Below are 23,504 nucleotides of genomic sequence, written 5' to 3' on the forward strand. Positions count from 1 at the left end.
ACAAATTAAATAAATAAATCAGCTAATTCTCCATACGATTTAATCAATTGACTAATATGGTTCGTTTTCAAAAACATTGGGATCTACATTTATTTATATTTTTTTGGTGGACACATCCGTTAATTCTAGCCTATGCATAGCAAGACGTGACCAATAAGTATATGCATTCATTCATGGAATGATAATAATAATAATAATAAAGCAGCGTTCATGTGTTCATATATGATAGGATAGAACAAAAAGTGACATAAGAACTACTATTTCTTTTTTTCCTTTTCCATTGTTCCACGAGGATACAAGCTTGTCCATCACGCTTTCCCCTGAATCATTAAATTTAATTGAAGAAATTTTATCTAATAAGGTATCGCTCGGATGGTTAATTAAAGTTTTGAGTTTAGATTTTAGATATATAACTGTACTAAAATTTTTGACCAAGAATTTTATTATTTATAAAATTTCTATTCGACACGTTTTAAATTAAATATAGATATATAAATAAAAAAATTCTTTTTTAATATATAAATAAATTATAAAAAAAATTATATATACATATTGATGATGATACTAATATACTAATATTAGTGAATTTAAATTAATTTTAATTTTATTTAATATTTACTTTTAACCGGAGGATGTAATAGTTTAATGTAATAAAATGATAAAAATATTAAAATCAGTTATAAAAATAGATAAATTTATTAATATAATATAATAAAATTTAGGAATTGTTAAAATATTTAATTCATTAGGGTATATTAGATATTTTATTTATATTTAACGTTTATTTCTAACCTAAAAACGTAATAGTTTAACGGAACTGAAAAATATATAATATATATTAAAATAATTATTAAAAATATAATGAGCTACTAATTAGAGAAAGGACTCAAGAAAAGAAGAATAGGAGACAGGACCACCGAGTCGTTATTACTATCTCCGATCAATGTTCGCATAATAAAGTGTAAAAGGTTGAAATGGATTTGGAGTGTCCAATTACTTTACTTAGTGATGATGAGCTCATAAGTATTACAATTATATAATAATAATGCAAAGGATCATTCGCATTTTGTCGTTTACAAGTTCTTTTCCAAACCTGAGGCCGTGCCACTCTTTTTTTATATTCCAAAGCTCCAGCCATCCTATTGGAAAAGGATTAATAGAAATTATATTTAAGCATGATACTGAGGATTAAACTATAAATATATTTAAATACTTAATTTGATAGTTAATATGTATTTTAATTTAAGTAATTTTTTTATTTCTAACTAACACAAAAAAACTAAAATTATTTGATTGAATCGGGTTTTATAACCTCATAAAAGAATATTAAAATTAAATAGATTAGATATGTTAAAAGGTGTTTGGTTCAGAGATTCTGTAGAGCCGATGGCTGTATTCGCTATATTTTAGAGCATTTTATTATCAATTGATAATTGATTTGATTTTTTTATTTGATAATATTATTCTTATTAAAATTTATTAATAGTAATTTATTTTGAATTGATTCTATATAATTAATTTTTTATAATTTATAATAAATAATTTTTATTTTGGAATTATTTTTTATATTTAAATAACTATAATATTTATAAATTTGGTATTTAGAATTAGGAATTTTTTGTTAATGGACTTCAGATTTTAATTTATAATTTTAAAATAACTTTCGTAGATATCTTTAATAATAAATCAAATTAGCTAAACAAAATAAACTATAATATTTTTAATTATTATGAATTACTTTTATTAATTTGTATTACTGAAAATAATATCATAAAATAAAATATAATTAAAGTTAAAGTATACCCTCAATAGTCATTTCAAATACTAATAATTATCGCTAATAAAATTTTATCAAACGGTTTGATTTATCAATTATCAACTATCAGCTACCAACTACTCGCTGCATTAATTAGTCGAACCAAACATGCATTTAGTATTACTTTAAATCTTATTCTATGAAAATGAGAAGGACTATATTTGTTGTTTTGTTTTTTAATCCTTACAAGTTAAGCTCTCAAAAATCCACAATTATAATCTTAACAAGGAAAAAGGACAAACTTAAGTGGATTTGCCCAATTAGAAAAAGTTAAAAACCAATTGCTTTGCCTTGTCATATTTGGCATTATTAACAATTATTGCAAAATTACAAGGGCTCAAAGAAAAACAAAGAAGGTTAGCAATTTTTCTTTAGCCTTTAGATAGAGAGGCCTTATATTCTGCATTTTAGAATACATTGTAATGTGGTATGGCGAAGTGCAATACGTGCATTAGAACTTTGATATGCATTTTTTTCTTAAATTTATATTTATTAAATCGGTACTAAATATTTATTAATTTATGTTCATATTGAATGTTCGTTTATTTAAAAGTTAAATATTAATTTTATTTATTAAAAAATATTTATATTAAAATATAAATATTTGTAGGATAACTTTAGCTTGACGTTCTTTTTTTTGTATATTAACTGTCTATATTATATATATCCGTTTGAATAAATTAATAAATATAGTATGCAATTGTTATATTAAAGACATTACGACAAACAGTAATACGTTGCTAACTTGCAGGTACTTAGTTAGGGACAGTCCGATGCCATACTAGCAAGGGATTTTTGTCTATCACTAACTGCCTTACTTTCACGACGGTAACTCACTTGCTAAGTCGTCACCATTGTCTCCAATTTCGTTGCTAAGATTACAAGTACTTCCCATCATCTAGCGACAAGAATTTGTCGCCTTATATGTTGCTAGGTTAGCAACGAAACTTAAATTTCCATTGGTAAGTGATTAATGAGGATCAGTTTACCGACAGATTATCCTTCGTAAGTCCATCGCTGAAGTGAATTACCGACAGATTTATCCCCTCTAGCGATAGATGTAGTATGTCAGTAATTCTCTTTTTTCTATAATGATATCTATTAACAAACCAATAAATATTATGCCTATAAATGATGAATACTTATACCAATCACAAAAATATTTTATAGTAATTGAAGATAATATATAAAGTTATAACTACGAAATTAACAAAAACAAATTAATGAATATGTAGATCATAAATGATGAACATTCTTCACTAAATAATGAGTATTTAAAAATTGATGGAATACAAAATGAACACCATTACAGTAAACAATGAACATTATCCTATGAATGATGAAAATTGATGTCCACATAAAATGTAATACTTTTGGTTAAGAAATTATCAATTGCATATTGATAAAATTTTTAAATTATCAAATATTTAAAAATTAATTTCATTCACTAATAATATAAAACTTTAGTATATTAAGAGTTTCTAAAAATAATATTATATTAGTTTAATAATCTATTTTATCATTTGTCTAAAGTATATTGATTTTTAATTCTCTGAAATATGACTAATAAAAAAATAAAAAATGTGCTACCAATTATGATAATTTTAAATTTAATATATATATATATATATATATATATATATATATATTTGAAATATAAATATTTTGATATATGTAACTGTATTCTGATACATTTTTATATGTATATTTATTTTTAATAAAAATTAAATTTATGTATAAAAAATAAAAATGACATTAAAAATATTTAATTTATTATTATTATAAAAATATTATAATTATTATAAAACATTAAAATCCTATTTAATTTTATCTACAAACTTGATTTATATTATAATTTAAAATTAAAATAATTAATGACAATTGTACAATGTATAAGTAAAAAAGTTACTTTCATAAGTATAAAAATATCTATTTAATATATAATTCTAAATTATAAAATATTAATTTTATTATAAATTCAAATTAAAAATAAAATAAAAAAGAATTAAAGGGGCGACACACAGTCCCACACGTATGACTTTGACTACGGACTACATTGCAAGATGGACCAGGATGCAAAGGCATTAATTGACTTAGATAGAAAGGTCATGCTGTGAGTTTCTATACAAACATAAGTTGCTTTTGGGCGATTAAATTCTAATCCTCTCCCCTGGCAGTTCGTAACTGTTATCATAATTTTAAAATTAAATATTTTATCTTTAAAATTATTTACTAATGTTTCAAATAATAAAAAAATAATAATTAATAATATATTATAAAAGATAATTTTTTTTAATTTTATTATAATATTATAATAAATTACATGTCAGTATTATATCTATGCATGAATAAATATATTATATTTATGTATTAAAAACATTTTATTTCAACTATATATAAATAATTCAAATTTAGAAGACTTGTTAAGGTTTTCTAATTTTAGTATAAAGAGTTCATTGAAACTAAAAAGAAAATACTTAATTTGATAATAATATGCAAAACTCAATCCATACTGTTATCATAGTTGAAAAAGAAAAAAAGAAAATGAAAACCAGAAAAAGTATTTTGACAAAAAAAAAACTATAATTAGGAGTTAGATTATTCCCATACATAAGCAAATCTTACTTATAAACTAAAAATAATTTTTTATTAAAATTTTTTATATATTAAATTAATAAATAATAATATTTATTAAAAAGATATATGTCAATCATTTAATATTAAAATATAAAATTTTTGTATATATATTTGTTATTGTTGTCAAGTAAATCTAAATAAAAAATTAATTTAAACTTACTTAATTCAACAAAATTTTAATATGTAGCTGAATTATGAAAATTAAAAGTGAACCTGAATCTCAAATTTTTTAAGTTAAATCGAGTTGGAAACATTTTGGTTCTTCATTAAGATTTTTTTAGAGAAGGAAAAGAATATATTGGAACATGGAAATGAAGTGTAGAAATTGAACGCAATACAGATTCCAATTTGTTAGATTTGGAGAAAAAGAATACTGACTTTTATGGGTTGAGTTGTAATGACGTAGCGGCAAATAGCAACAAATGCTGATATGCATCGATTGTCATTAGCCAAAATATGCTGAAGGAGCAAATAATAGGAAATTTATCGCACCCTTTTCAAAAATCACGCCTTTCCTGGAAAAGATTCAAACTTTTTGATTGTTAACCTCGTCTCTCGTTGACTCCCTGTTGTTCTTGGCAATCTCCGTCTCTTTAGTCTTGGTCTCCACGTTTCGTCCCCCATAAAGATTGCATCTGTGACCTTCTCTCTTATTCACCAGCAATAATATTATAAAAAAGAGAGAAATCCTCACATTCCACTAAGCATTTCAGGAAACCAACTAATTTGCCGAACACCCACTTAGCTAAAACTTCAAAGAAACCTCTCAAGAATGGAAGTTCGTAGTGTTTCAGCTTTTCTTTTCAACTCACACTTACTAATGTATTCAGGTGCTGATTTTATTCTTAAACCCATTTTTCTTCGTGGCTTTTCTGGTTCATTACACTTAGTTTTGTTACTTGTGTTATTGGTGCTGTTTGCGTATAAGATACTTAAGAGGAGTGATAGTAGTGGTTCTAAAGAGAGGTTCAATAGGAACAAATGGGTCTTGTTTTGTAAACAGACTGTGTTTTGTTGTTTCAGTGTTTCGGTGTTTAACCTTTCATTATGTTTGTTAAGTTACTTTTATTGGTATAAAAATGGCTGGTCTGATGCTGAGCTAGTTACCCTTTTAGATTTAACTCTTAGAACACTCTCCTGGGGTGCACTTTCTGTTTATTTGCATAGCCACTTTTTTGATTCAGCTCAAATAAAGTTCCCATTATTATTGAGAATTTGGTGGGGAGTTTATTTTTCAATTTCTTTTTATTGTCTTGTTGTGGACATTGTTCTTTATAGAACACAAGTTCAGTATTTAGTATGGGATGCAGTCTCTATGTTCACTGGTTTGTTTCTGTGTTTTGTGGGGTTCTTGAAAATTAAGGGTGAAGATACCCTTCTGGAAGAGCCCCTTTTGAATGGTAGTTCATCTGATAATTTAGAGTCAACTAAGTTAAGAGGGGGTGATTCTGTAACTCCTTACTCAAATGCTGATCTTTTTAGCATTCTTACCTTTTCCTGGATTGGTTCTCTAATTGCTGATGGCAATAAGAAAACTTTGGACCTTGAGGACGTTCCCCAACTTCACAGCGGGGATAGTGTAGTTGGGGCATTTCCAGTTTTCAGAAATAAGCTCGAGTTGGGCAGTGGTCATGCTGGTGGTGGAGTTACAACATTTAAGCTTGTCAAAGCATTGTTCTTCTCAGCCTGGAAAGAAATTCTGTGGACAGCTTTGCTTGCGCTATTATACACAGTAGCTTCTTATGTCGGTCCATACCTTATAGATGCATTTGTTCAGTGCCTGAACGGGCAAGGAGCTTTTAAAAATCAGGGATATCTTTTGGCTTCTGCCTTTTTGGTTGGGAAGCTGGTAGAGTGCCTCTCCCAGAGGCATTGGTTCTTTAGGTTGCAGCAAATTGGAATTAGGATGCGTGCAGTGCTTGTGGCAATGATCTATAACAAGGGTTTGACCCTTTCATGCCAGTCGAAGCAGGGCCACACTAGCGGGGAGATCATCAATTTTATGACTGTTGATGCAGAACGACTAGGTGATTTTAGCTGGTACATGCATGATCCATGGCTGGTCATCATCCAAGTTGGTCTGGCCTTATTCATATTGTATAAAAATCTCGGGCTTGCATCTATTGCTACTCTTGTTGCAACTATAGTTGTCATGTTACTGAACTATCCATTGGGAAGATTTTTGGAGAGCTTTCAGGACAAGTTGATGAAATCTAAAGATGAAAGAATGAAGGCGACATCTGAGATTTTGAGGAATATGAGAATTCTCAAACTTCAGGCATGGGAAATGAAGTTTTTGTCTAAGATTGTTGAGCTTCGGGAGAAAGAAACGGGATGGCTGAAGAAGTTTGTTTACACTTCAGCAATTGTCAGTTTTGTCTTCTGGGGTGCTCCTACTTTTGTGTCTGTGGTAACTTTTGGTACATGTATGGTTTTGGGAATCCCTCTTGAGTCGGGAAAGATCTTATCTGCACTAGCAACATTTAGGATTCTTCAAGAGCCAATCTATAATCTTCCTGACACAATTTCTATGTTGGTTCAGACCAAAGTTTCGCTTGATAGAATTTCATCTTTTCTTCGACTTGATGACTTGCAGTCTGATGTTGTAGAGAAGTTAACAAGGGGTAGTTCTAATACGGCAATTGAGATAGCAGATGGTAATTTTTCTTGGGAACTGTCTGCTCCTAACCCAACATTAAAAGATATAAACTTCAAAGCATTCCATGGTATGAGGGTTGCTGTATGTGGTACAGTTGGGTCAGGCAAGTCGAGCCTTCTTTCCTGCATTTTGGGAGAGGTACCCAAGATCTCGGGGATTCTTAAGTTGTGTGGTACAAAGGCCTATGTTGCACAGTCACCTTGGATACAGAGTGGGAAGATTGAAGAGAACATATTATTTGGTAAGGAGATGGACAGAGAAAAGTATGAGAGGATTCTGGAGGCCTGTTGCCTGAAGAAGGACTTGGAAATCCTGTCATTTGGTGACCAAACAGTTATAGGTGAGAGGGGTATCAATCTGAGTGGTGGACAAAAGCAAAGAATACAAATTGCAAGAGCTCTCTACCAAGATGCTGATATTTATCTGTTTGATGATCCATTTAGTGCAGTTGATGCACATACAGGATCTCACTTATTTAAGGTGAAATAATTCTCTTTTACCCTATCTCTTTTGTTTAAAACTCCAATTATATCTACTATTTGATCTATTTTAGTTCTGTTTTGCCATTTTGTTTTCCTAATTCTGTTCTTTTATGCATAGTAGAACTAAATGGCGCTACTTATAAAGTATGTTACCTTGATCATTGAATGACAGGAAGTTTTGCTTGGCCTTTTAAGTTCAAAAACTGTCATTTATGTTACCCATCAAGTTGAGTTCTTACCTGCTGCTGATCTAATATTGGTGAGTACGCATTTCTTTTCTTCAGCTTTTTTTGAGATTGATCATCTCAACTTATTGAATCAATATACATCTTATATGCTCTGGTTAGGTCATGAAAGAAGGAAGGATTACACAAGCTGGAAAGTATAACGACATTCTCAATTCGGGTTCTGATTTTATGGAGCTTGTAAGTGCACATGAGTCAGCTTTATCGCCACTGGATTCAAATCAGGCAGGGTCAGCTTCTGGAAATGAAAGTATCAGCAAGGACAACATGAGCAGTACCAATGGGGTTCCCCTAAAAGAAGAAAACAAAGACTCACAAAATGGTAAAATGGATGAGATAGTTGAACCAAAAGGACAACTCGTTCAAGAAGAAGAGAGAGAAAAAGGTAGAGTTGGGTTTCCAGTCTACTGGAAATATCTTACAACAGCCTACGGAGGAGCTCTGGTGCCCTTTATTTTGCTAGCGCAGATTCTTTTTCAGGTCCTTCAGATTGGTAGCAACTATTGGATGGCTTGGGCAACTCCTGTATCGAAGGATGCGAAACCTGCTGTCAGCGGATCCACACTAATTATTGTGTATGTAGCTTTGGCAATTGGAAGTTCTTTTTGCATCCTGGCACGATCCACCCTTCTTGTAACAGCAGGGTATAAGACGGCAACTCTGCTGTTCAATAAAATGCATTTGTGTATCTTCCGTGCACCCATGTCCTTCTTTGATGCAACCCCAAGTGGACGAATTTTAAACAGAGTAAGTTAATATCATCAGTTATGTCTATAAATATGTGCACTCCATGTGGTTTTCTAGTTTTTATCTGCCTTCACTTTTGTGTTTTCCTTCACTTTTACTTTTCAGTTTTTCCTTTTTTGTTCCCATAAAAGCTGTGGGACAACCCAATGCTCATTTAATGTACCTGTTTCTATTCTGATAGGCTTCTACAGACCAAAGTGCAGTTGATATGCAAATTCCATATCAAGTTGGGGCAGTTGCATTCTCGATGATCCAGCTTCTGGGAATCATTGCAGTGATGTCTCAGGTAGCATGGCAAGTGTTTATTGTTTTTATCCCAGTCATTGCTGCCTGCATCTGGTACCAGGTAATCTTTCGATCTCTTTGAACACTTGTTTAAATTCTAAATAACGCTTCAGTTCTTTAATAGTACATCAGTAAGAAAAAAAATACAATTTTTTCTTTTGCTTATCTGCTTATGCCATATTTCCTTTGAAACACTGGACTTCAAAGAGTTCAAGAACAAAATAAGTTTTAATATTGTGCAATTAGATGTAGCCTCAGTATCAATTTGGCATAAGATATTATATATAGCTACGTATTAAACATGAACAGAAGAGTTATCATGACTTCTTTTGTTATGCAGCAATATTACATTGCTTCTGCAAGAGAACTGTCCCGGTTGATTGGAGTTTGCAAAGCCCCAGTTATCCAACATTTTGCTGAAACAATCTCAGGATCGACAACTATCAGGAGCTTTGATCACGAATCAAGATTCCGGGAAACAAATATGAAATTGTGCGATGCATATTCTCGGCCCAAGTTTCATAGTTCTGCTGCAATGGAATGGCTTTGCTTCCGCCTGGATATGTTCTCCGCTGTTACATTTGCTTTCTCTTTGTTTTTCTTAATCACTTTCCCAAAAGGAATTGATCCAGGTTAGCAGTTCTTGTCTTGTATATTGTTATTCCTTTATGGGTACAAATAGGTAAAGACTAAAATAACCTCTTCCTTGTGCTTTTCCCTCTCTAAAGCCATTGCTGGTCTAGCTGTGACATATGGACTCAACCTCAACATGTTACAAGCTTGGGTGATATGGAATATCTGCAATACGGAGAACAAAATTATATCTGTTGAAAGAATACTTCAATACATGTCCATTCCTAGTGAGCCTCCTCTTGTAATAGATGAAAACAGGCCAGACCTTTCTTGGCCAGCTCATGGAGAAGTGTATATTGATAATCTGCAGGTAATCTACTTGCTTTGTTTAACTATAACTCTTTCTCTTTTATGCCATACATATTAATGACAATAACATAATGTAGGTCCAGTATGCCCCTCACATGCCACTTGTGTTGCGAGGTCTCACATGCACTTTCCCCGGTGGGAAGAAAACTGGTATTGTAGGAAGAACTGGTAGTGGGAAATCAACCCTCATACAAACTCTTTTCCGCATTGTTGACCCTGCAGCTGGTCACATTGTGATTGATGGTATGAATATATCATCAATTGGTTTGCACGATTTGCGGTCAAGACTTAGCATTATTCCTCAGGATCCTACCATGTTTGAAGGAACTGTAAGGAGTAACCTGGACCCCCTTGAAGAATACACTGACGAACAAATTTGGGAGGTGGGTTATTTCTTTTCTTTCCATATTCTTTTATCCAGCGTGGCAGTGTTTCTAGGATTGTTAAGTTTAATGAAGGCACGTGCTAACATAGCTTTTAATGGTTCCAGGCTCTAGATAAATGCCAACTTGGAGATGAAGTTAGAAAGAAAGAGAATAAGCTAGACTCCACAGGTTTGTTTTTATTACTCTACTTCACTAGTTGTGCACAATTCCTTTAAACTTAATGGCTTAGAATTCACATTGTAAATGATCATCCTGGTGATGCAGTCGCTGAAAATGGAGAGAACTGGAGTATGGGTCAGAGGCAGCTAGTCTGTCTTGGGCGTGTACTACTTAAGAAGAGTAAAGTCTTAGTTCTTGATGAAGCTACTGCCTCAGTTGACACAGCTACTGATAATTTAATTCAGCAAACCATTAGGCAACATTTCTCCGGCTGTACAGTTATAACCATTGCACATCGGATAACTTCTATTCTTGATAGTGACATGGTTCTGCTTCTGAGTCATGGTGAGCCTGTTACCCCTAATTGTTGTTCAGCAAATTCTCTTGATATGCATTGTTCTTAATGACTTATAACTATGATGCAGGGCTAATTGAGGAATATGACTCTCCAACAAGATTGCTAGAAAGCGAGTCATCGTCATTTGCACAACTTGTAGCAGAATACACAACAAGGTCTAATACCAGTTTTGAGAAGTAAATTGAATTGAATGACAAAGCTTCATAAACTACAAAAAATTTCCTGGAATAAGTTTCTTGACGACGACGAAAAAATTAACTCGCATCATCAATTCCGAACTGTGCTATACATCATTATAGGGTAATCAAGTTATCAGTTGCAGAAAATTGCAGTCAGGTTGTCAACCAGGCAACCTTTCTATTTTGATAAATGTAGAATTTTGTATGGACTTAATGCCTGCAATTAAAGCTTACAATTTGGCTTGTTAGTTAATTGATCTATGTTTCCCTTTGAAGCTTCTCTTGACATAAGAATGTTCTAATGATTGGAAACACCAGAGTGAAAATTATGATGTGGTAGGCATATTTGCACAAAAGCCTCTAAACAAGAAATTTCAGAGGAAAAAGAAAAAAAGAAAGTTTAAAAGGAATAAATTTCAATCATGAATACTCAACTTCCTGAAATAAAAATGACACCTAAATAATCTTTTTGCATCCAAAATAAGCCAAGTATGATCCAGTGTACAAAAAAAGAAATCCCTTTGCCTTTTCTTTTTTAAGTATTTCTTAATTGTATTCTATAATTAAAATTATCTTATAAAATCTCAATCAGAGTTTAGTATTAATAACTTTATCAAATAAAATAACACGTAAAGACAATAGGTATAAAATTTAAAATAGGTGTCACTTTTTGACTGTATAAATGTAAAATACTTGAACTATACTTATTTCTGTTTTCTTTTGGTGGTCTTATTATTCTAATTTCTTTTCATAGTTGATTTATCATGACTTCATTGTGAGAATCAATGACTTGTTTAGTTTGTCTTTTTCATTATTTGTTTTAGAGATTTCAAGACCTTGAAAAACCTTAAACCAGACTAGGTGTTGAACAAAATCAAAACTTAATTTTAAAAAGAAAACGCGGGAAGAGATATTTCCGACAGCATTCATGGATGGAAATTCAGAACCGGTGCTTTCTTGGGACTGAAAATTCAGATTCTTCAGGTGGCAATTGCTTTAGTGGAAGCTTGACACCAGCACTGCCACTATTTGCTTGCGGCTTATTCTCTGTGATATGATATGATATGAAACTTTTTATTGATAAATTGATTAGCTTGGTTCGTATTAAAGGATTTATCTTTGCATAAAGTTCCATCTTTCTTTTCTTTCTTTCTCATCCGATTTTAAACTCTTAGATTGATTGAACGGCCAACTCAATCCTAAAGTTTAATGCAACGTTGACCAACTAAGGCACTGAAGCTTAATTGGTCATATTATATTGATTTAATGTTTAAAAGTAATCGACTATTAGCCACCTACTATGGAAATAAAAACTAATTGAAATATTGACCAATTAAGTCAGTTTAATTGGCCAACATGCTCACTATTTTATTCAGGTACTGGCTTCATTTGCGGAAAACCCATCTTGTTAAAACCTCCAAAAATCCTCCACACTTTATCAGCATTTGATAGATTATCCAACCCCCACTTCGAGACAGATTCTACTACTAGAAGCTTGATGAGGGAAATTTGATGTCAAAAGAAGAAAAAGCACTGTTTTTCACCTGTCAAGAATGGAACTTGGTATTTCAGCTTTTCTTTCTAACTCATACTCACTGATATATTCAGGTACTGATTTTCTCCTTAGTTCCAGTTTCCTACGCTGGTTTTCTGGCGCATTCAACTTCCTTCTGTTTCTTGTGCTGTTGACTTTGTATGTCTGTAACAAACTTTGGGTGGACGATAAAAATCAAGGTTCTAAAGAAAGGTTTAATAAGAATAGGAGAATCTTGTGCTATAAACAGACTGTGCTCTGCTATTTGGTGATTTTGGTGATCAATCTTGTCTTATGTAAGTTGAGCTACTTCCGTTGGTATAAAAATGGTTGGTCTGATGATGAGCATTATACCCTTTTGGATTTAGTGCTTACAACACTCTTGCTTGGTAGTATAATAGTGGTTGTTGTGGACATTGTTCAAGTTCAGTATTTAGCATGGGAAACCATCTCTGCATTCACTGGTTTGTTTCAACGTTATGTGGGGTTCTCCCAAAATTTAGAGTCAACTAAATCGAGAGGGGATGATACCATAACGCCTTATTCAAATGCTGGTCTTTTCAGTATTATTACCTTCTCTTGGATAGGTTCTCTAATTGCTGATGGGCATAAAAAAACTTTAGACCTTGCGGATGTTCCTCAACTTTCTAGTCGGGATAGTGCAGTTGGGGCATTTCCAATTATCAGAAATAAACCTGAGTCAAATAGGGGTGATGCTAGTGGATTTACCACATTTAAGCTCCTAAAGGCTTTGTTCTTCTCAGCTTGGAAAGAAATTTTATGGACTGTCTTGCTCGCGCTATTACACTCATCAGCTTCCTATGTTGGTCCATACCTTATAGATGCATTTGTTCAATGCCTGAATGGGCGAGGAGAGTTCAAGAACAAGGGATATCTTTTAGCTGCTGCCTTTTTGCTTGGAGAGCTTGTACAGTGCCTCTCTGAGATACACTGGTACTTTAAGTTGAACAAAATTGAAATTAGGATTCGTGCAGTACTTATGGCAATGATCTACAACAAGTGTTTGACCCTTTCATCTCAGTCGAAGCAGCACCACACTAGTGGGGAGATCATCAATTTTATGACTGTTGATGCAGATAGAATTGGTGAGTTGAGCTGGAGAATGCACGATCCCTGGCTAGTCATCTTCCAGATTGGATTGGCCTTATTCATACTGTATAAGAATCTTGGGCTTGGATCTGTTGCTGCTTTTATTACAATAGTTATTATCATGTTATTGAACTACCCATTGGGAAGACTGCAGAAGAGTTTTCAGGACGAGTTAATGAAATCTAAAGATAAAAGAATGAAGGCAACATCTGAAATTTTAAGGAATATGAGAGTTCTCAAACTTCAGGCATGGGAAATGAAGGTTTTGTGTAAGATCGTCGAGCTTCGGGAGACAGAGTCGGGATGGTTGAAAAAATCTGTTTACACTTCATCAATTGTTAGTTTTGTCTCCTGGGTTGCTCCTATTTTTGTCTCTGTGGTTACATTCAGTACTTGTATGCTTGTAGGAATCCCACTTGAGTCGGGAAAGATCTTATCTGCACTAGCAACATTCAAGATTCTCAAAGAGCCAATCAATAAGCTTCCTGACACAATTTCTGTGATGATTCAGGCCAAGGTATCCCTTGATAGAATTGCATCTTTTCTCCGACTTGATGACTTGCAGTCTGATGCTGTAGAGATATTCCCAAAGGGTAGCTTGGATACAGCAATTGAGATGCTAGATGGAAACTTTTCTTGGGATTTGTCTGCCCCTAACCCGACATTGAAAGGCATAAATTTCAAGGCATTCCATGGTATGAAGGTTGCTGTATGTGGTACAGTCGGTTCAGGCAAGTCGAGCTTTCTTTCCTGCATTTTGGGAGAGGTCCCCAAGGTCTCAGGGACACTTAAGTTATGTGGGACAAAGGCCTATGTTGCACAGTCACCATGGATACAGAGTGGCAAGATTGAAGAGAACATATTATTTGGTAAGGAGATGGACAGAGAAAGGTACGAGAGGATTCTAGAGGCGTGTTCTCTGAAGAAGGACCTGGAAGACCTGTCATTTGGCGACCAAACTGTTATAGGTGAGAGGGGTATCAATCTGAGTGGTGGACAAAAACAAAGAATACAAATTGCACGAGCTCTGTACCATGATGCTGATATCTATCTTTTTGACGATCCTTTTAGTGCTCTTGATGCACATACTGGATCCCATTTATTTCAGGTGAAGTATTTCTTCTTTCCTAATTACAATTGTTTAATGTCCTAATATTTGAATTAATAATTACATTTTATGCATTTTTTCCATTCTGGTTTTTCATCTCTGTTTGGTAGAAAGAATGATGCTCGTCTTAAAGTTATTTGTTTTATCATTGAACGACAGGAAGTTTTGCTCGGCCTTTTGAGTTCAAAGACTGTGATTTATGTTACTCATCAAATTGAGTTTTTACCTGCTGCTGATCTAATATTGGTGAGTATGGATTTCATTTCCTTAGTGCCTTTTGATTTATCGTGTCAACCAATCGTTTCAACTTGTTCATGCTGGTTAGGTCATGAAAGATGGAAGGATTATACAGGATGGGAAGTATAACGACATCCTCAATTCTGGGTCTGACTTTATGGAACTTGTTGGTGCACACAAGACAGCTTTAGCAGCACTTGATTCCAATCAAGCAGGGCCAGTTTCTGGGAATGAAAGTATTAGCAAGGACAATGATGGCATGAGCAGTACTAGTGAGGATCCTCTAAAAGGAGAAAACAAAAAACTACAACATGGGAAAGCTGATGAGATAATTGAGCCAAAGAAACAGCTTGTACAAGAAGAAGAGAGAGAAAAAGGCAGTGCTGGGTTCCCAATCTATTGGAAATATCTCACAGCAGCATATGGGGGAGCTCTAGTGCCCTTTATTTTGCTTGGACATATTCTCTTTGAGATGCTTCAAGTTGGTAGCAACTATTGGATAGCTTGGGCAACATCAGTGTCGAATTCTGTGACACCTGTTGTCAGTGGATACACACCAGTAATAACTGTCTATGTAGCATTGGCAGTTGGAAGTTCTTTTTGCATTCTTGCTCGATCCACGCTTCTTGTAACAGCAGGATATAAAACAGCAAATCTACTCTTCAATAAAATGCATTTCTGTATTTTCCGTGCACCCATGTCCTTCTTCGATGCAACCCCAAGTGGGCGAATCCTAAGCAGAGTATGTAAATATTCTTGTTTAGGCCTTTTCAGTTAGGTTTATAAATATCTGCACTGCATCTGATTTTGTAGGATTTATCTGTTTACTTCCTCTTTCTCTGTCTCATTGTTTGCCTCTTTGTTCCTGCGGAAGTCATAGTAAAACCTTGTTGTCACTTGATGGATCTCTTTTCTGTTTTAAAAGGCATCTACAGACCAAAGTGTAGTTGATATGCAAATTGCAAAAAGAGTTGGGGCAGTTGCATTCTCAATTATCCAGCTTCTAGGAATAATTGCAGTGATGTCTCAGGTAGCATGGCAAGTTTTTATTGTTTTTATCCCTATGATTGCTGCTTGCATCTGGTACCAGGTAATTCTCAGGATCTCTCCAAACACACACTTATATGCTAGATAATGCTTTAGCACATGCTGCCTCAAGATACATCATTAATAACTCTACCTGGTTTTTCCTTCTTTCCTCTAAAGAAATCAAAAGAACAAAATGAATTTCAACATTGTGCAACTAGATGTAGCCTCACTTTCTGTTTGGCATGAATATCACCTTCATTATTTACTATACCAGAAAAAGAAATGTTCTCATAATTTCTTTTATTATCCAGCAATTTTACACCCCTTCTGCTAGAGACTTCAACGGTTGGTTGGAGTTTGCAAAGCTCCAATTATCCAACATTTTGCTGAGACAATTTCAGGAGTCACAACGATCAGGAGCTTTGATCATCACTCAAGATTCCAAGAAACAAATACGAAACTATTGGATGCATTTTTTCGGCCCAAGTTTTATAATAAGGCTGCAGTGGAATGGCTTCGCTTCCGCATGTATATCTTCTGTGCTATTACATTTGCCTTCTGTTTGTTTTTCTTAGTTTCTGTTCCTAAAGGAATCGATCCAGGTTAGTATTGCCTATATCTATTTGTATTTGTTCTAGTTAACTATTTTGGTAAGCCTAAAATGCACATTCTCCTTTTCCCATTTCATTTCAAAGCCTTTGCTGGTTTAGCTGTGATGTATGGACTCAACCTAAACGAGTTACAAGCTTGGGTGATTTGGAATATTTGCAATCTGGAGACCAAATTCATATCAGTAGAGAGAGTGTTTCAATACATGTCTATTCCTAGTGAGCCTCCTCTCGTAATAGATGAAAACAGGCCAGACCGTTCTTGGCCATCACATGGAGAAATTGATATTAATAACTTGCAGGTAATTACTTGTTTTATTCGACTGATAACTCTGTTTCTTCCATGACATATATTTCAGTAATGATTATGATATGGTGCAGGTCCGATATGCCCCTCATCTGCCACTTGTTTTGCGAGGTCTCAAATGTACCTTCCCAGGAGGGAAGAAAACTGGTATTGTTGGGAGAACGGGCAGCGGGAAGTCAACACTTGTACAAACACTTTTCCGCATTGTTGACCCTGCAGCTGGCCAGATTGTTATTGATGGCATCAATATATCATCAATTGGTTTGCAAGATCTGCGGTCAAGACTTAGCATTATCCCTCAGGATCCCACCATGTTTGAAGGAACTGTAAGGAGTAACTTGGACCCCCTTGAAGAATACACCGATGAACAAATTTGGGAGGTAGGTTTATTTATTTTCTTTCCATTGGAAGAATGGTTCTTCCATTAGACATGCAAGGTTCCTAGGATTGTTAATTTCCAGGAATATGCTAATGTATGTTTTGATGGGTTCAGGCACTAGATAAATGTCAACTTGGAGATGAAATCAGAAAGAAGGAGAAAGAGTTGGACTCCACAGGTTTATTTATTTTTATTTTAATAATAATAAACTGGTATGCGAATCATTTTAGACCTGATGATATATGATTCACATTGTGAATGATCATCCTGGTACTGCAGTCATCGAAAATGGAGAGAACTGGAGTATGGGTCAGAGGCAGCTAGTGTGTCTTGGTCGTGTAATACTCAAGAAGAGTAAGATCTTAGTCCTTGATGAAGCTACTGCCTCTGTTGATACAGGTACCGATAATTTAATTCAGCAAACCATTAGGCAACATTTCTCCGATTGTACAGTTATAACCATTGCACACCGAATAACTTCTGTTCTCGATAGCGACATGGTTCTGCTTCTGGGTCATGGTGAGCATGCATCTTTACTGAATGCAGTAGCAGTTTTTCGATTTTTTTTTTCTTTCTAAAATATGAATTGTTCTTGATGATTTATAACAATGGTGCAGGGCTTATTGAGGAATTTGATTCTCCAACAAGGTTATTAGAAAACAAGTCATCATCATTTGCACAACTTGTAGGGGAGTACACAGCAAGGTCAAGCACCAGTTTTGAGAAGTTAACGGAATTGAATGAAAAAGCTTCATAAACTGCCAGGAATTAATAATATTTTGTATGAAAATTTAAAAGTTGGAAGCTTTTCTGGCTACTTAATTGAATTGAATTGTGTTCTCCTTTTGAACTTTCCTTTGAAAATGATGATGTGGTTGGCATATTAAATAGGATTCAGGGAAATCTACAGAAAACTAAAGCTGAAAATTTGGAGACCTTATTTTTCATCATCATGGTGTTGGAGTCCAATAAATTAATTTGGAAACCCACATTTTCAATTTGGCGAAATAAAAATAACACCTAAATAATTATTTTTATCACCCAAAATATTGCAAAGTGTGCATATATTCGTATTTCATACAAAAAGTTAAAATAAATTAATTATTTAACAGAAAAAAGCCTTCACCTTTCACTGGATTACTACAGCAGTAGTTGGAAAATATTCTACTCTGTTTTCTTACCCTCATTTTCAAGCTTAGGAATAATTTATGTGATTGCTTTGTTACAAAGAGAAATTCCATTTATCCTCAAATAGCATGATTTTGCCTGAAGAATAAGTTTTCCATTATACTTCTCAAAGAATCTCCTTTCACCGTATTTTTTTATTTTATTTGTACCTGATTATAGGTAACTGACTGAAATTGGAAAAGAAAAACAGCTTATTTCTCTTTTAGTGATGTTAAAAAGTGTGTGTGTGTGTGTGTTTTGTTAATTCCATTAAAGACCTTACAATTCTGAATATGACATTAAGATTAAGTTTTCTTGTTGTTAGTTCATAAGATATTGGATTTGAGCCTCCATGGATGGAAATTGAGATGGAAGTGGAGACGAAGATGGAATGAGAAGAAGCAGGGTTTCATGGGACAGAAAATTCAGATTTTCTGGCAGCCATTGGCTTCCTCGAAGCTTAGAGGCCACCAGAAGTGACACCAATATATGCTTTCTGTCACTTCTTTACAAAAATCCACAATGCTTGTGCCTTTTTCTTTCATATATCGGTTGCCTTTATGCATCAGGGATGTGAAAGGAAAGGACAGAAATGAAAGGTATTTGAATCATAATTAAATGCTGTACATATGTATCAATTAGCTGCTGTAATTGCCTTTATACAATTTAATTATAATTCAAACCCCTTTCATATCTGTCCTTTCTTTTCATAAGGGATACATGTAAAGCTTCTTCTTTTATGATACAAATCTTTTTATTTTACCCTCTTCTCTGTTCCTTCGTTTTTCGACAGGACACATCTCTCTTTCTTTCTTCCACTTTCCTTTTGGAAATCCTTTTCATTACGTGGCTTAAATTTGTCAGACACGAGCTTGGAAAAATCTTAGCTCGCTATATTCATGTTAGACTTCTATGATGTTTGCTGCTCAAGCAAGAGCAAAACGAGTTGGTGGAAACCACCTCATCTTCTTGCACAGATAAGCATTTTGTAGTTTATTGATATTTTATATATCATAATTATTTCTATAGGATGCAGTTCAATTACCTGAGGTTTAATTGTAATGTGTTTTTCTTATGCATGAGTTAGCAAGTAAAAAAAATAAAAATACAAGAATTTAACAAAATTTGGTAATGTGTTTATAATTTTTTGAAGCGATGAGCGTCGTATCTGTTATTATTTTCCAGCGATCCACTAAACTGCTATACGAGCCGTGCAAAAAGAATCCAAAAGAACTTTTCATTAAAATACGCGTCACAGTTTTCTTGTAATTATTGAAAGGATTGCGAAAAGAGTCAAATCATAATAAGCTTTTCCATTTTGTTGACAGTTGAGCTAAGAAATCAAATAACAAATATATATTTCAACTGGGTCAATAATTCATGGAGACTAAATGCCAGCAGAATCCACTAGTTTTCATGGGCTATAAAGCGCAGAAGAAAACACAAGTTCAGCAGTTAAATCTCGTCTCAGTTCCTTTTCGCGTCTATCTTGTTGAAAGAATTATCATGCATGATACACTTCCTTAGAGAGGAGAAATAGATCCTCACCTTTTCTTTCCAGTTAAAGAAACCAAAGAATTCAACCCAACATCATCCCGAAAGCTCTTAAAAATTGGAAATTCTTGATTTTGCAGCTTTTCTTTCAAGCTCATCTCCAGTAATTTACTCGCTCCTTAAACCCGTTTTCCTAAATGGGTTTTCTGCTTTACCGCACCTAGTTTTGTTACTTGGGCTGTTTGTCGTCTTTTCTTGCAAGAAACTTAGGGTAGGTAATTCTGAGGAGACGTTGGACCAAAGCAAGAGAATTTTGAGTTATAAACAGACTTTATTTTGTTGTCTCGGTCTATCAATGTTTAACCTTGTCTTCTGTTTGTTGAGCTACTCTTATTGGTATAGAAATGAGTGGTCCGACGTTAAACTGATGAACCTTTTGGATTCAGTGCTTAGAACACTTTCATGGGGTGCACTTGGTTTTTATTTGCACACTTGCTTCTTTAACTCAACTGAGGTAAAGTTCCCAATTCTACTGAGAGTCTGGTGGGGTTTTTATTTCATAATATCTTGTTCTAGTCTAATTGCTAATATTACTCTTTATGCGAAGCACATGTCTATAGAGATTCAAAAGTTAGTGTCTAATATAGTCTCTGTGTTCACTGGTTTGTTCATCTGTTATATTGGGTTCTTAAAAAATAAGAACAAAGATTCCCTTCCTGAAGAACCCTTTTCGAATGGTGATTTTAGTTTCAGTAATAGCCTAGAGTCAACTAAGTGCAGAGGAAGTGAGACTGTAACTCCTTACTGAAATGCTAGTCTTTTTAATATTCTTTCCTTCTCTTGGATGGGCTCTCTTATTGCTGTTGGCAATAAAAAAAACTTTAGACCTTGAGGATGTTCCTCAGCTTGATATTGGGGGCACTGTAACCGGGACATTTCCAGTTTTTAGAAACAAGCTGGAGTTGGATAGTGGTGCTGCTAATAGAGTTAGCACATGTAAGCTTGTGAAAGCACTGATCCTTTCATACTGGATGGAACTTCTGTGGACTGCTCTATTTGCGCTATTATATACATCAGCTTCTTTTGTTGGTCCATATCTTATAGACTCTTTTGTTCAATGCCTCAGTGGGCGAGGAGAGTTTAAGAATCTGGAACATCTTCTAGCTTCTACCCTTTTGTTGCAAAAATTGTAGAGTGTCTCTCGCAGAGGCATTGGACCTTTAGGTTGCAGCAAATTGCAGTCAGGATCACTGCAGTTCTGGTGGCAATGATGTAATATTTGAAATATTTTTTTTAATAATAATATAATAATAATAAAACTAAAAATCTTATAGTTTAACGGATATGATTAGAATAACGAATTTTTATTTAATTTAATTTTACTTTATTTTAATTGAATTTGAATGATTTAAAATAGAATTTTAATGCTAGATAAAAATAAAGAGATTTATTTGACTATATCTAATTAGTTTGGTTTTTAAGAAATTAATTAAGTGAATTTCATAGAGGATACCATTTAGTTTCTTATTTTTTATTTATAAGTCTTGACTTTGGATGCTCTCCTTGGATACTCTTAGTGGAATAAAGAGGCCCACTTGTGATAATGAAGTAAGATGCTTTACGCCTTTTGAGAAAGTTGTCGGCCATGTTTTTGAAAAAGAATCTTTTATTTTTTTTTTTGTCTTTTTTTTTTCTTTTTTCTTTATATGACTCCTTTTTCTTCTTTTTTTTTTTCATTTGGGCATTTTTGGCCCATTATAAAATATTTTGAAATACGGAGTGTCATTTAATGGGCTTGAAAATTCCAAAGCGGTCATCTTCATTTTAGTCACCATCAGGTCTATTCATTTGGTCTTTGGAAGAGGAAGATGAAGCTTTTGATTTTCCTTTGGAAGGCGGTTTAGGCAATTGTTTGACCAAGAAATCATATTACATGCAGTGCTAGCTTTAGAATTATGAAGGACTTGTGCGAAAGTGGTTTGTTCTTTCGGATGTGGCAGAAACTATTTTTGAAAGAAAATTTTGTACCAACTTTAGTGATAATTTATCTTGGTGGTTAAATTTATCCCATCATTTGACTTTGAACCTTGGTGGGATGATTTCTCCATGCGCTTGATTGAAATGGAAATACCAAACACATACCCGGGGGAGAAAAAGTTTGAACAAAATAGAAGTAAAGGAGGAAAACGTCTTTCTATTTTGTTTGGTTTGTAGTGGGCTTTGAAAGGTTAAGCAGGTAGAACTTACGGAATTATGGTCTGGGAACATTGCCATAAAAATTCCACCATTATTTAAACCAATAGGGGATCTTTGAAGTTTGAATTGGGCTTGTGTCGAGTAGAAAAGCCAAGAATGGTTTGTCCTTCGTTTTGAAGAAGGTATTAAACCAAGTTTGTTGGTAATCCCGATAGTTGAAGGAAGTGTTTAAGCTTGATGGGTAGGTTCTTTGGAGGAAGTTGGGAAGATCTTGAGAGTGTAAATCCATTCCCAGTCATGGGGTGAAGGATTCTTTGTATGGTGCATGTGGAATATGCGGGGTCTTTATAGTCTTTGTATTTTTGAGTATTTGAACTTTCGCCGGTTACCTCGAGGATAGGTAGTAATAGGATTGAGGCTTTGAAATATTTGGGGCTTGAAATACCATCACGGAGGAAAATCTTTGAAATCGGTTTTGAGGGGCTTTCATGCGAATCCTTCCTCGATAGTTAAAATGTTTTGAAAATTTTGCTTTTCTATATATTCGTTGGATTTAAAAGTTTTGTTTGTAACAAAACTATTTCTTGAGTTGGGCTTTGAAATACTTTTAGAGCTTTAAGATGGGTTTTGAGGGAAAATTTCTATCTCGGATTTTGAAAGGGATGAAAGTATACCTTTACCCTTGTTGGAGGAGGAGGATGGTATGGAGGCTTGTTGTATCATTGCTTTGAATATTCTTCAACTCTTTTAGAATTCGGGATGTGCTAACCATTCTGAATTTACAGTGTGTTAGGCGGATCGGCCTTGCTTTAGTCAATTTCTTCACGGATGATTTCGGTCTAGGTTTTGATGGGCTTTGAGAAGAAGCCAAAATTTCTTTCTTTGGACTTTGGGCGGGCTTTGAGCTTCTTTGTCGACTTTTCTTCTTTTGCTTTTGATTTTCTTAGCATTTTCACTCCTGTTTTGAAGAAACTCTCTAGTTAGAAGTCGGAATTGAATTGAATCTCCTCTTGTATTCGATTTCAAAGTCAAAGCAGAAGAATAGCTTGCCATTTGGCGAAATTTGTTTGAAAGCTATGTTTTGAACATCTTTTGTAAAACTTTTTTAGCGATTTGCAATCAATACTTAAAAGAAATTTTTGGTTTAAAAGATCGCCTTGAAATCTTGAAATGCACAAAACTATCGAAAGAATTTCTTTTTTGATAATTGAATAGTTTTTTTGTATATCATTCCAGTGTGCAGAAGTAAACTGGACAATACATTCTTTGTTGTTTTGAATCAGCTAGGTGTAAACATGGATTCTTAAGCAAGTTCAAAATAACAAAGAATGTATTGTCCAGTTTACTGCATAATCGGAATGATACAAAAAACTATTCAACTATCAAAAAGAAATTCTTTCGATAGTTTGCACTTCAAAATTTCAAAGCGATCTTTTAAAC

At 33.8% G+C, this 23,504-nt stretch overlaps 2 protein-coding genes across 2 annotated transcripts; both read left to right on the plus strand.

Moving 5' to 3' along the window:
* The first annotated feature begins 4,883 nt into the window (after window positions 1-4,883).
* LOC125371095 (ABC transporter C family member 3-like) lies at window positions 4,884-11,148 on the plus strand. Its single transcript, XM_048379161.1, has 10 exons — window positions 4,884-7,592; window positions 7,767-7,853; window positions 7,942-8,586; window positions 8,768-8,932; window positions 9,212-9,503; window positions 9,600-9,814; window positions 9,891-10,196; window positions 10,304-10,367; window positions 10,464-10,703; window positions 10,784-11,148. The coding sequence occupies exons 1-10, from the start codon at window positions 5,226-5,228 to the stop codon at window positions 10,894-10,896; spliced, it is 4,494 nt and encodes a 1,497-aa protein (XP_048235118.1). The 5' UTR covers window positions 4,884-5,225; the 3' UTR covers window positions 10,897-11,148.
* A 1,021-nt stretch (window positions 11,149-12,169) lies between these two features.
* On the plus strand, window positions 12,170-18,157 carry LOC8266736 (ABC transporter C family member 3). Its single transcript, XM_002532987.4, is given in 11 exon segments — window positions 12,170-14,647; window positions 14,807-14,893; window positions 14,973-15,626; window positions 15,810-15,974; window positions 16,225-16,246; window positions 16,249-16,515; window positions 16,609-16,823; window positions 16,903-17,208; window positions 17,322-17,385; window positions 17,487-17,726; window positions 17,825-18,157. Coding segments are annotated over 11 exon segments (4,359 nt in total). The 5' UTR covers window positions 12,170-12,448; the 3' UTR covers window positions 17,965-18,157.
* The last annotated feature ends 5,347 nt before the right edge of the window (window positions 18,158-23,504 follow it).

The sequence above is a fragment of the Ricinus communis genome, chromosome 9 (assembly GCF_019578655.1).
Source record: "Ricinus communis isolate WT05 ecotype wild-type chromosome 9, ASM1957865v1, whole genome shotgun sequence".
NCBI classification, from domain to species: Eukaryota; Viridiplantae; Streptophyta; class Magnoliopsida; order Malpighiales; family Euphorbiaceae; genus Ricinus; species Ricinus communis.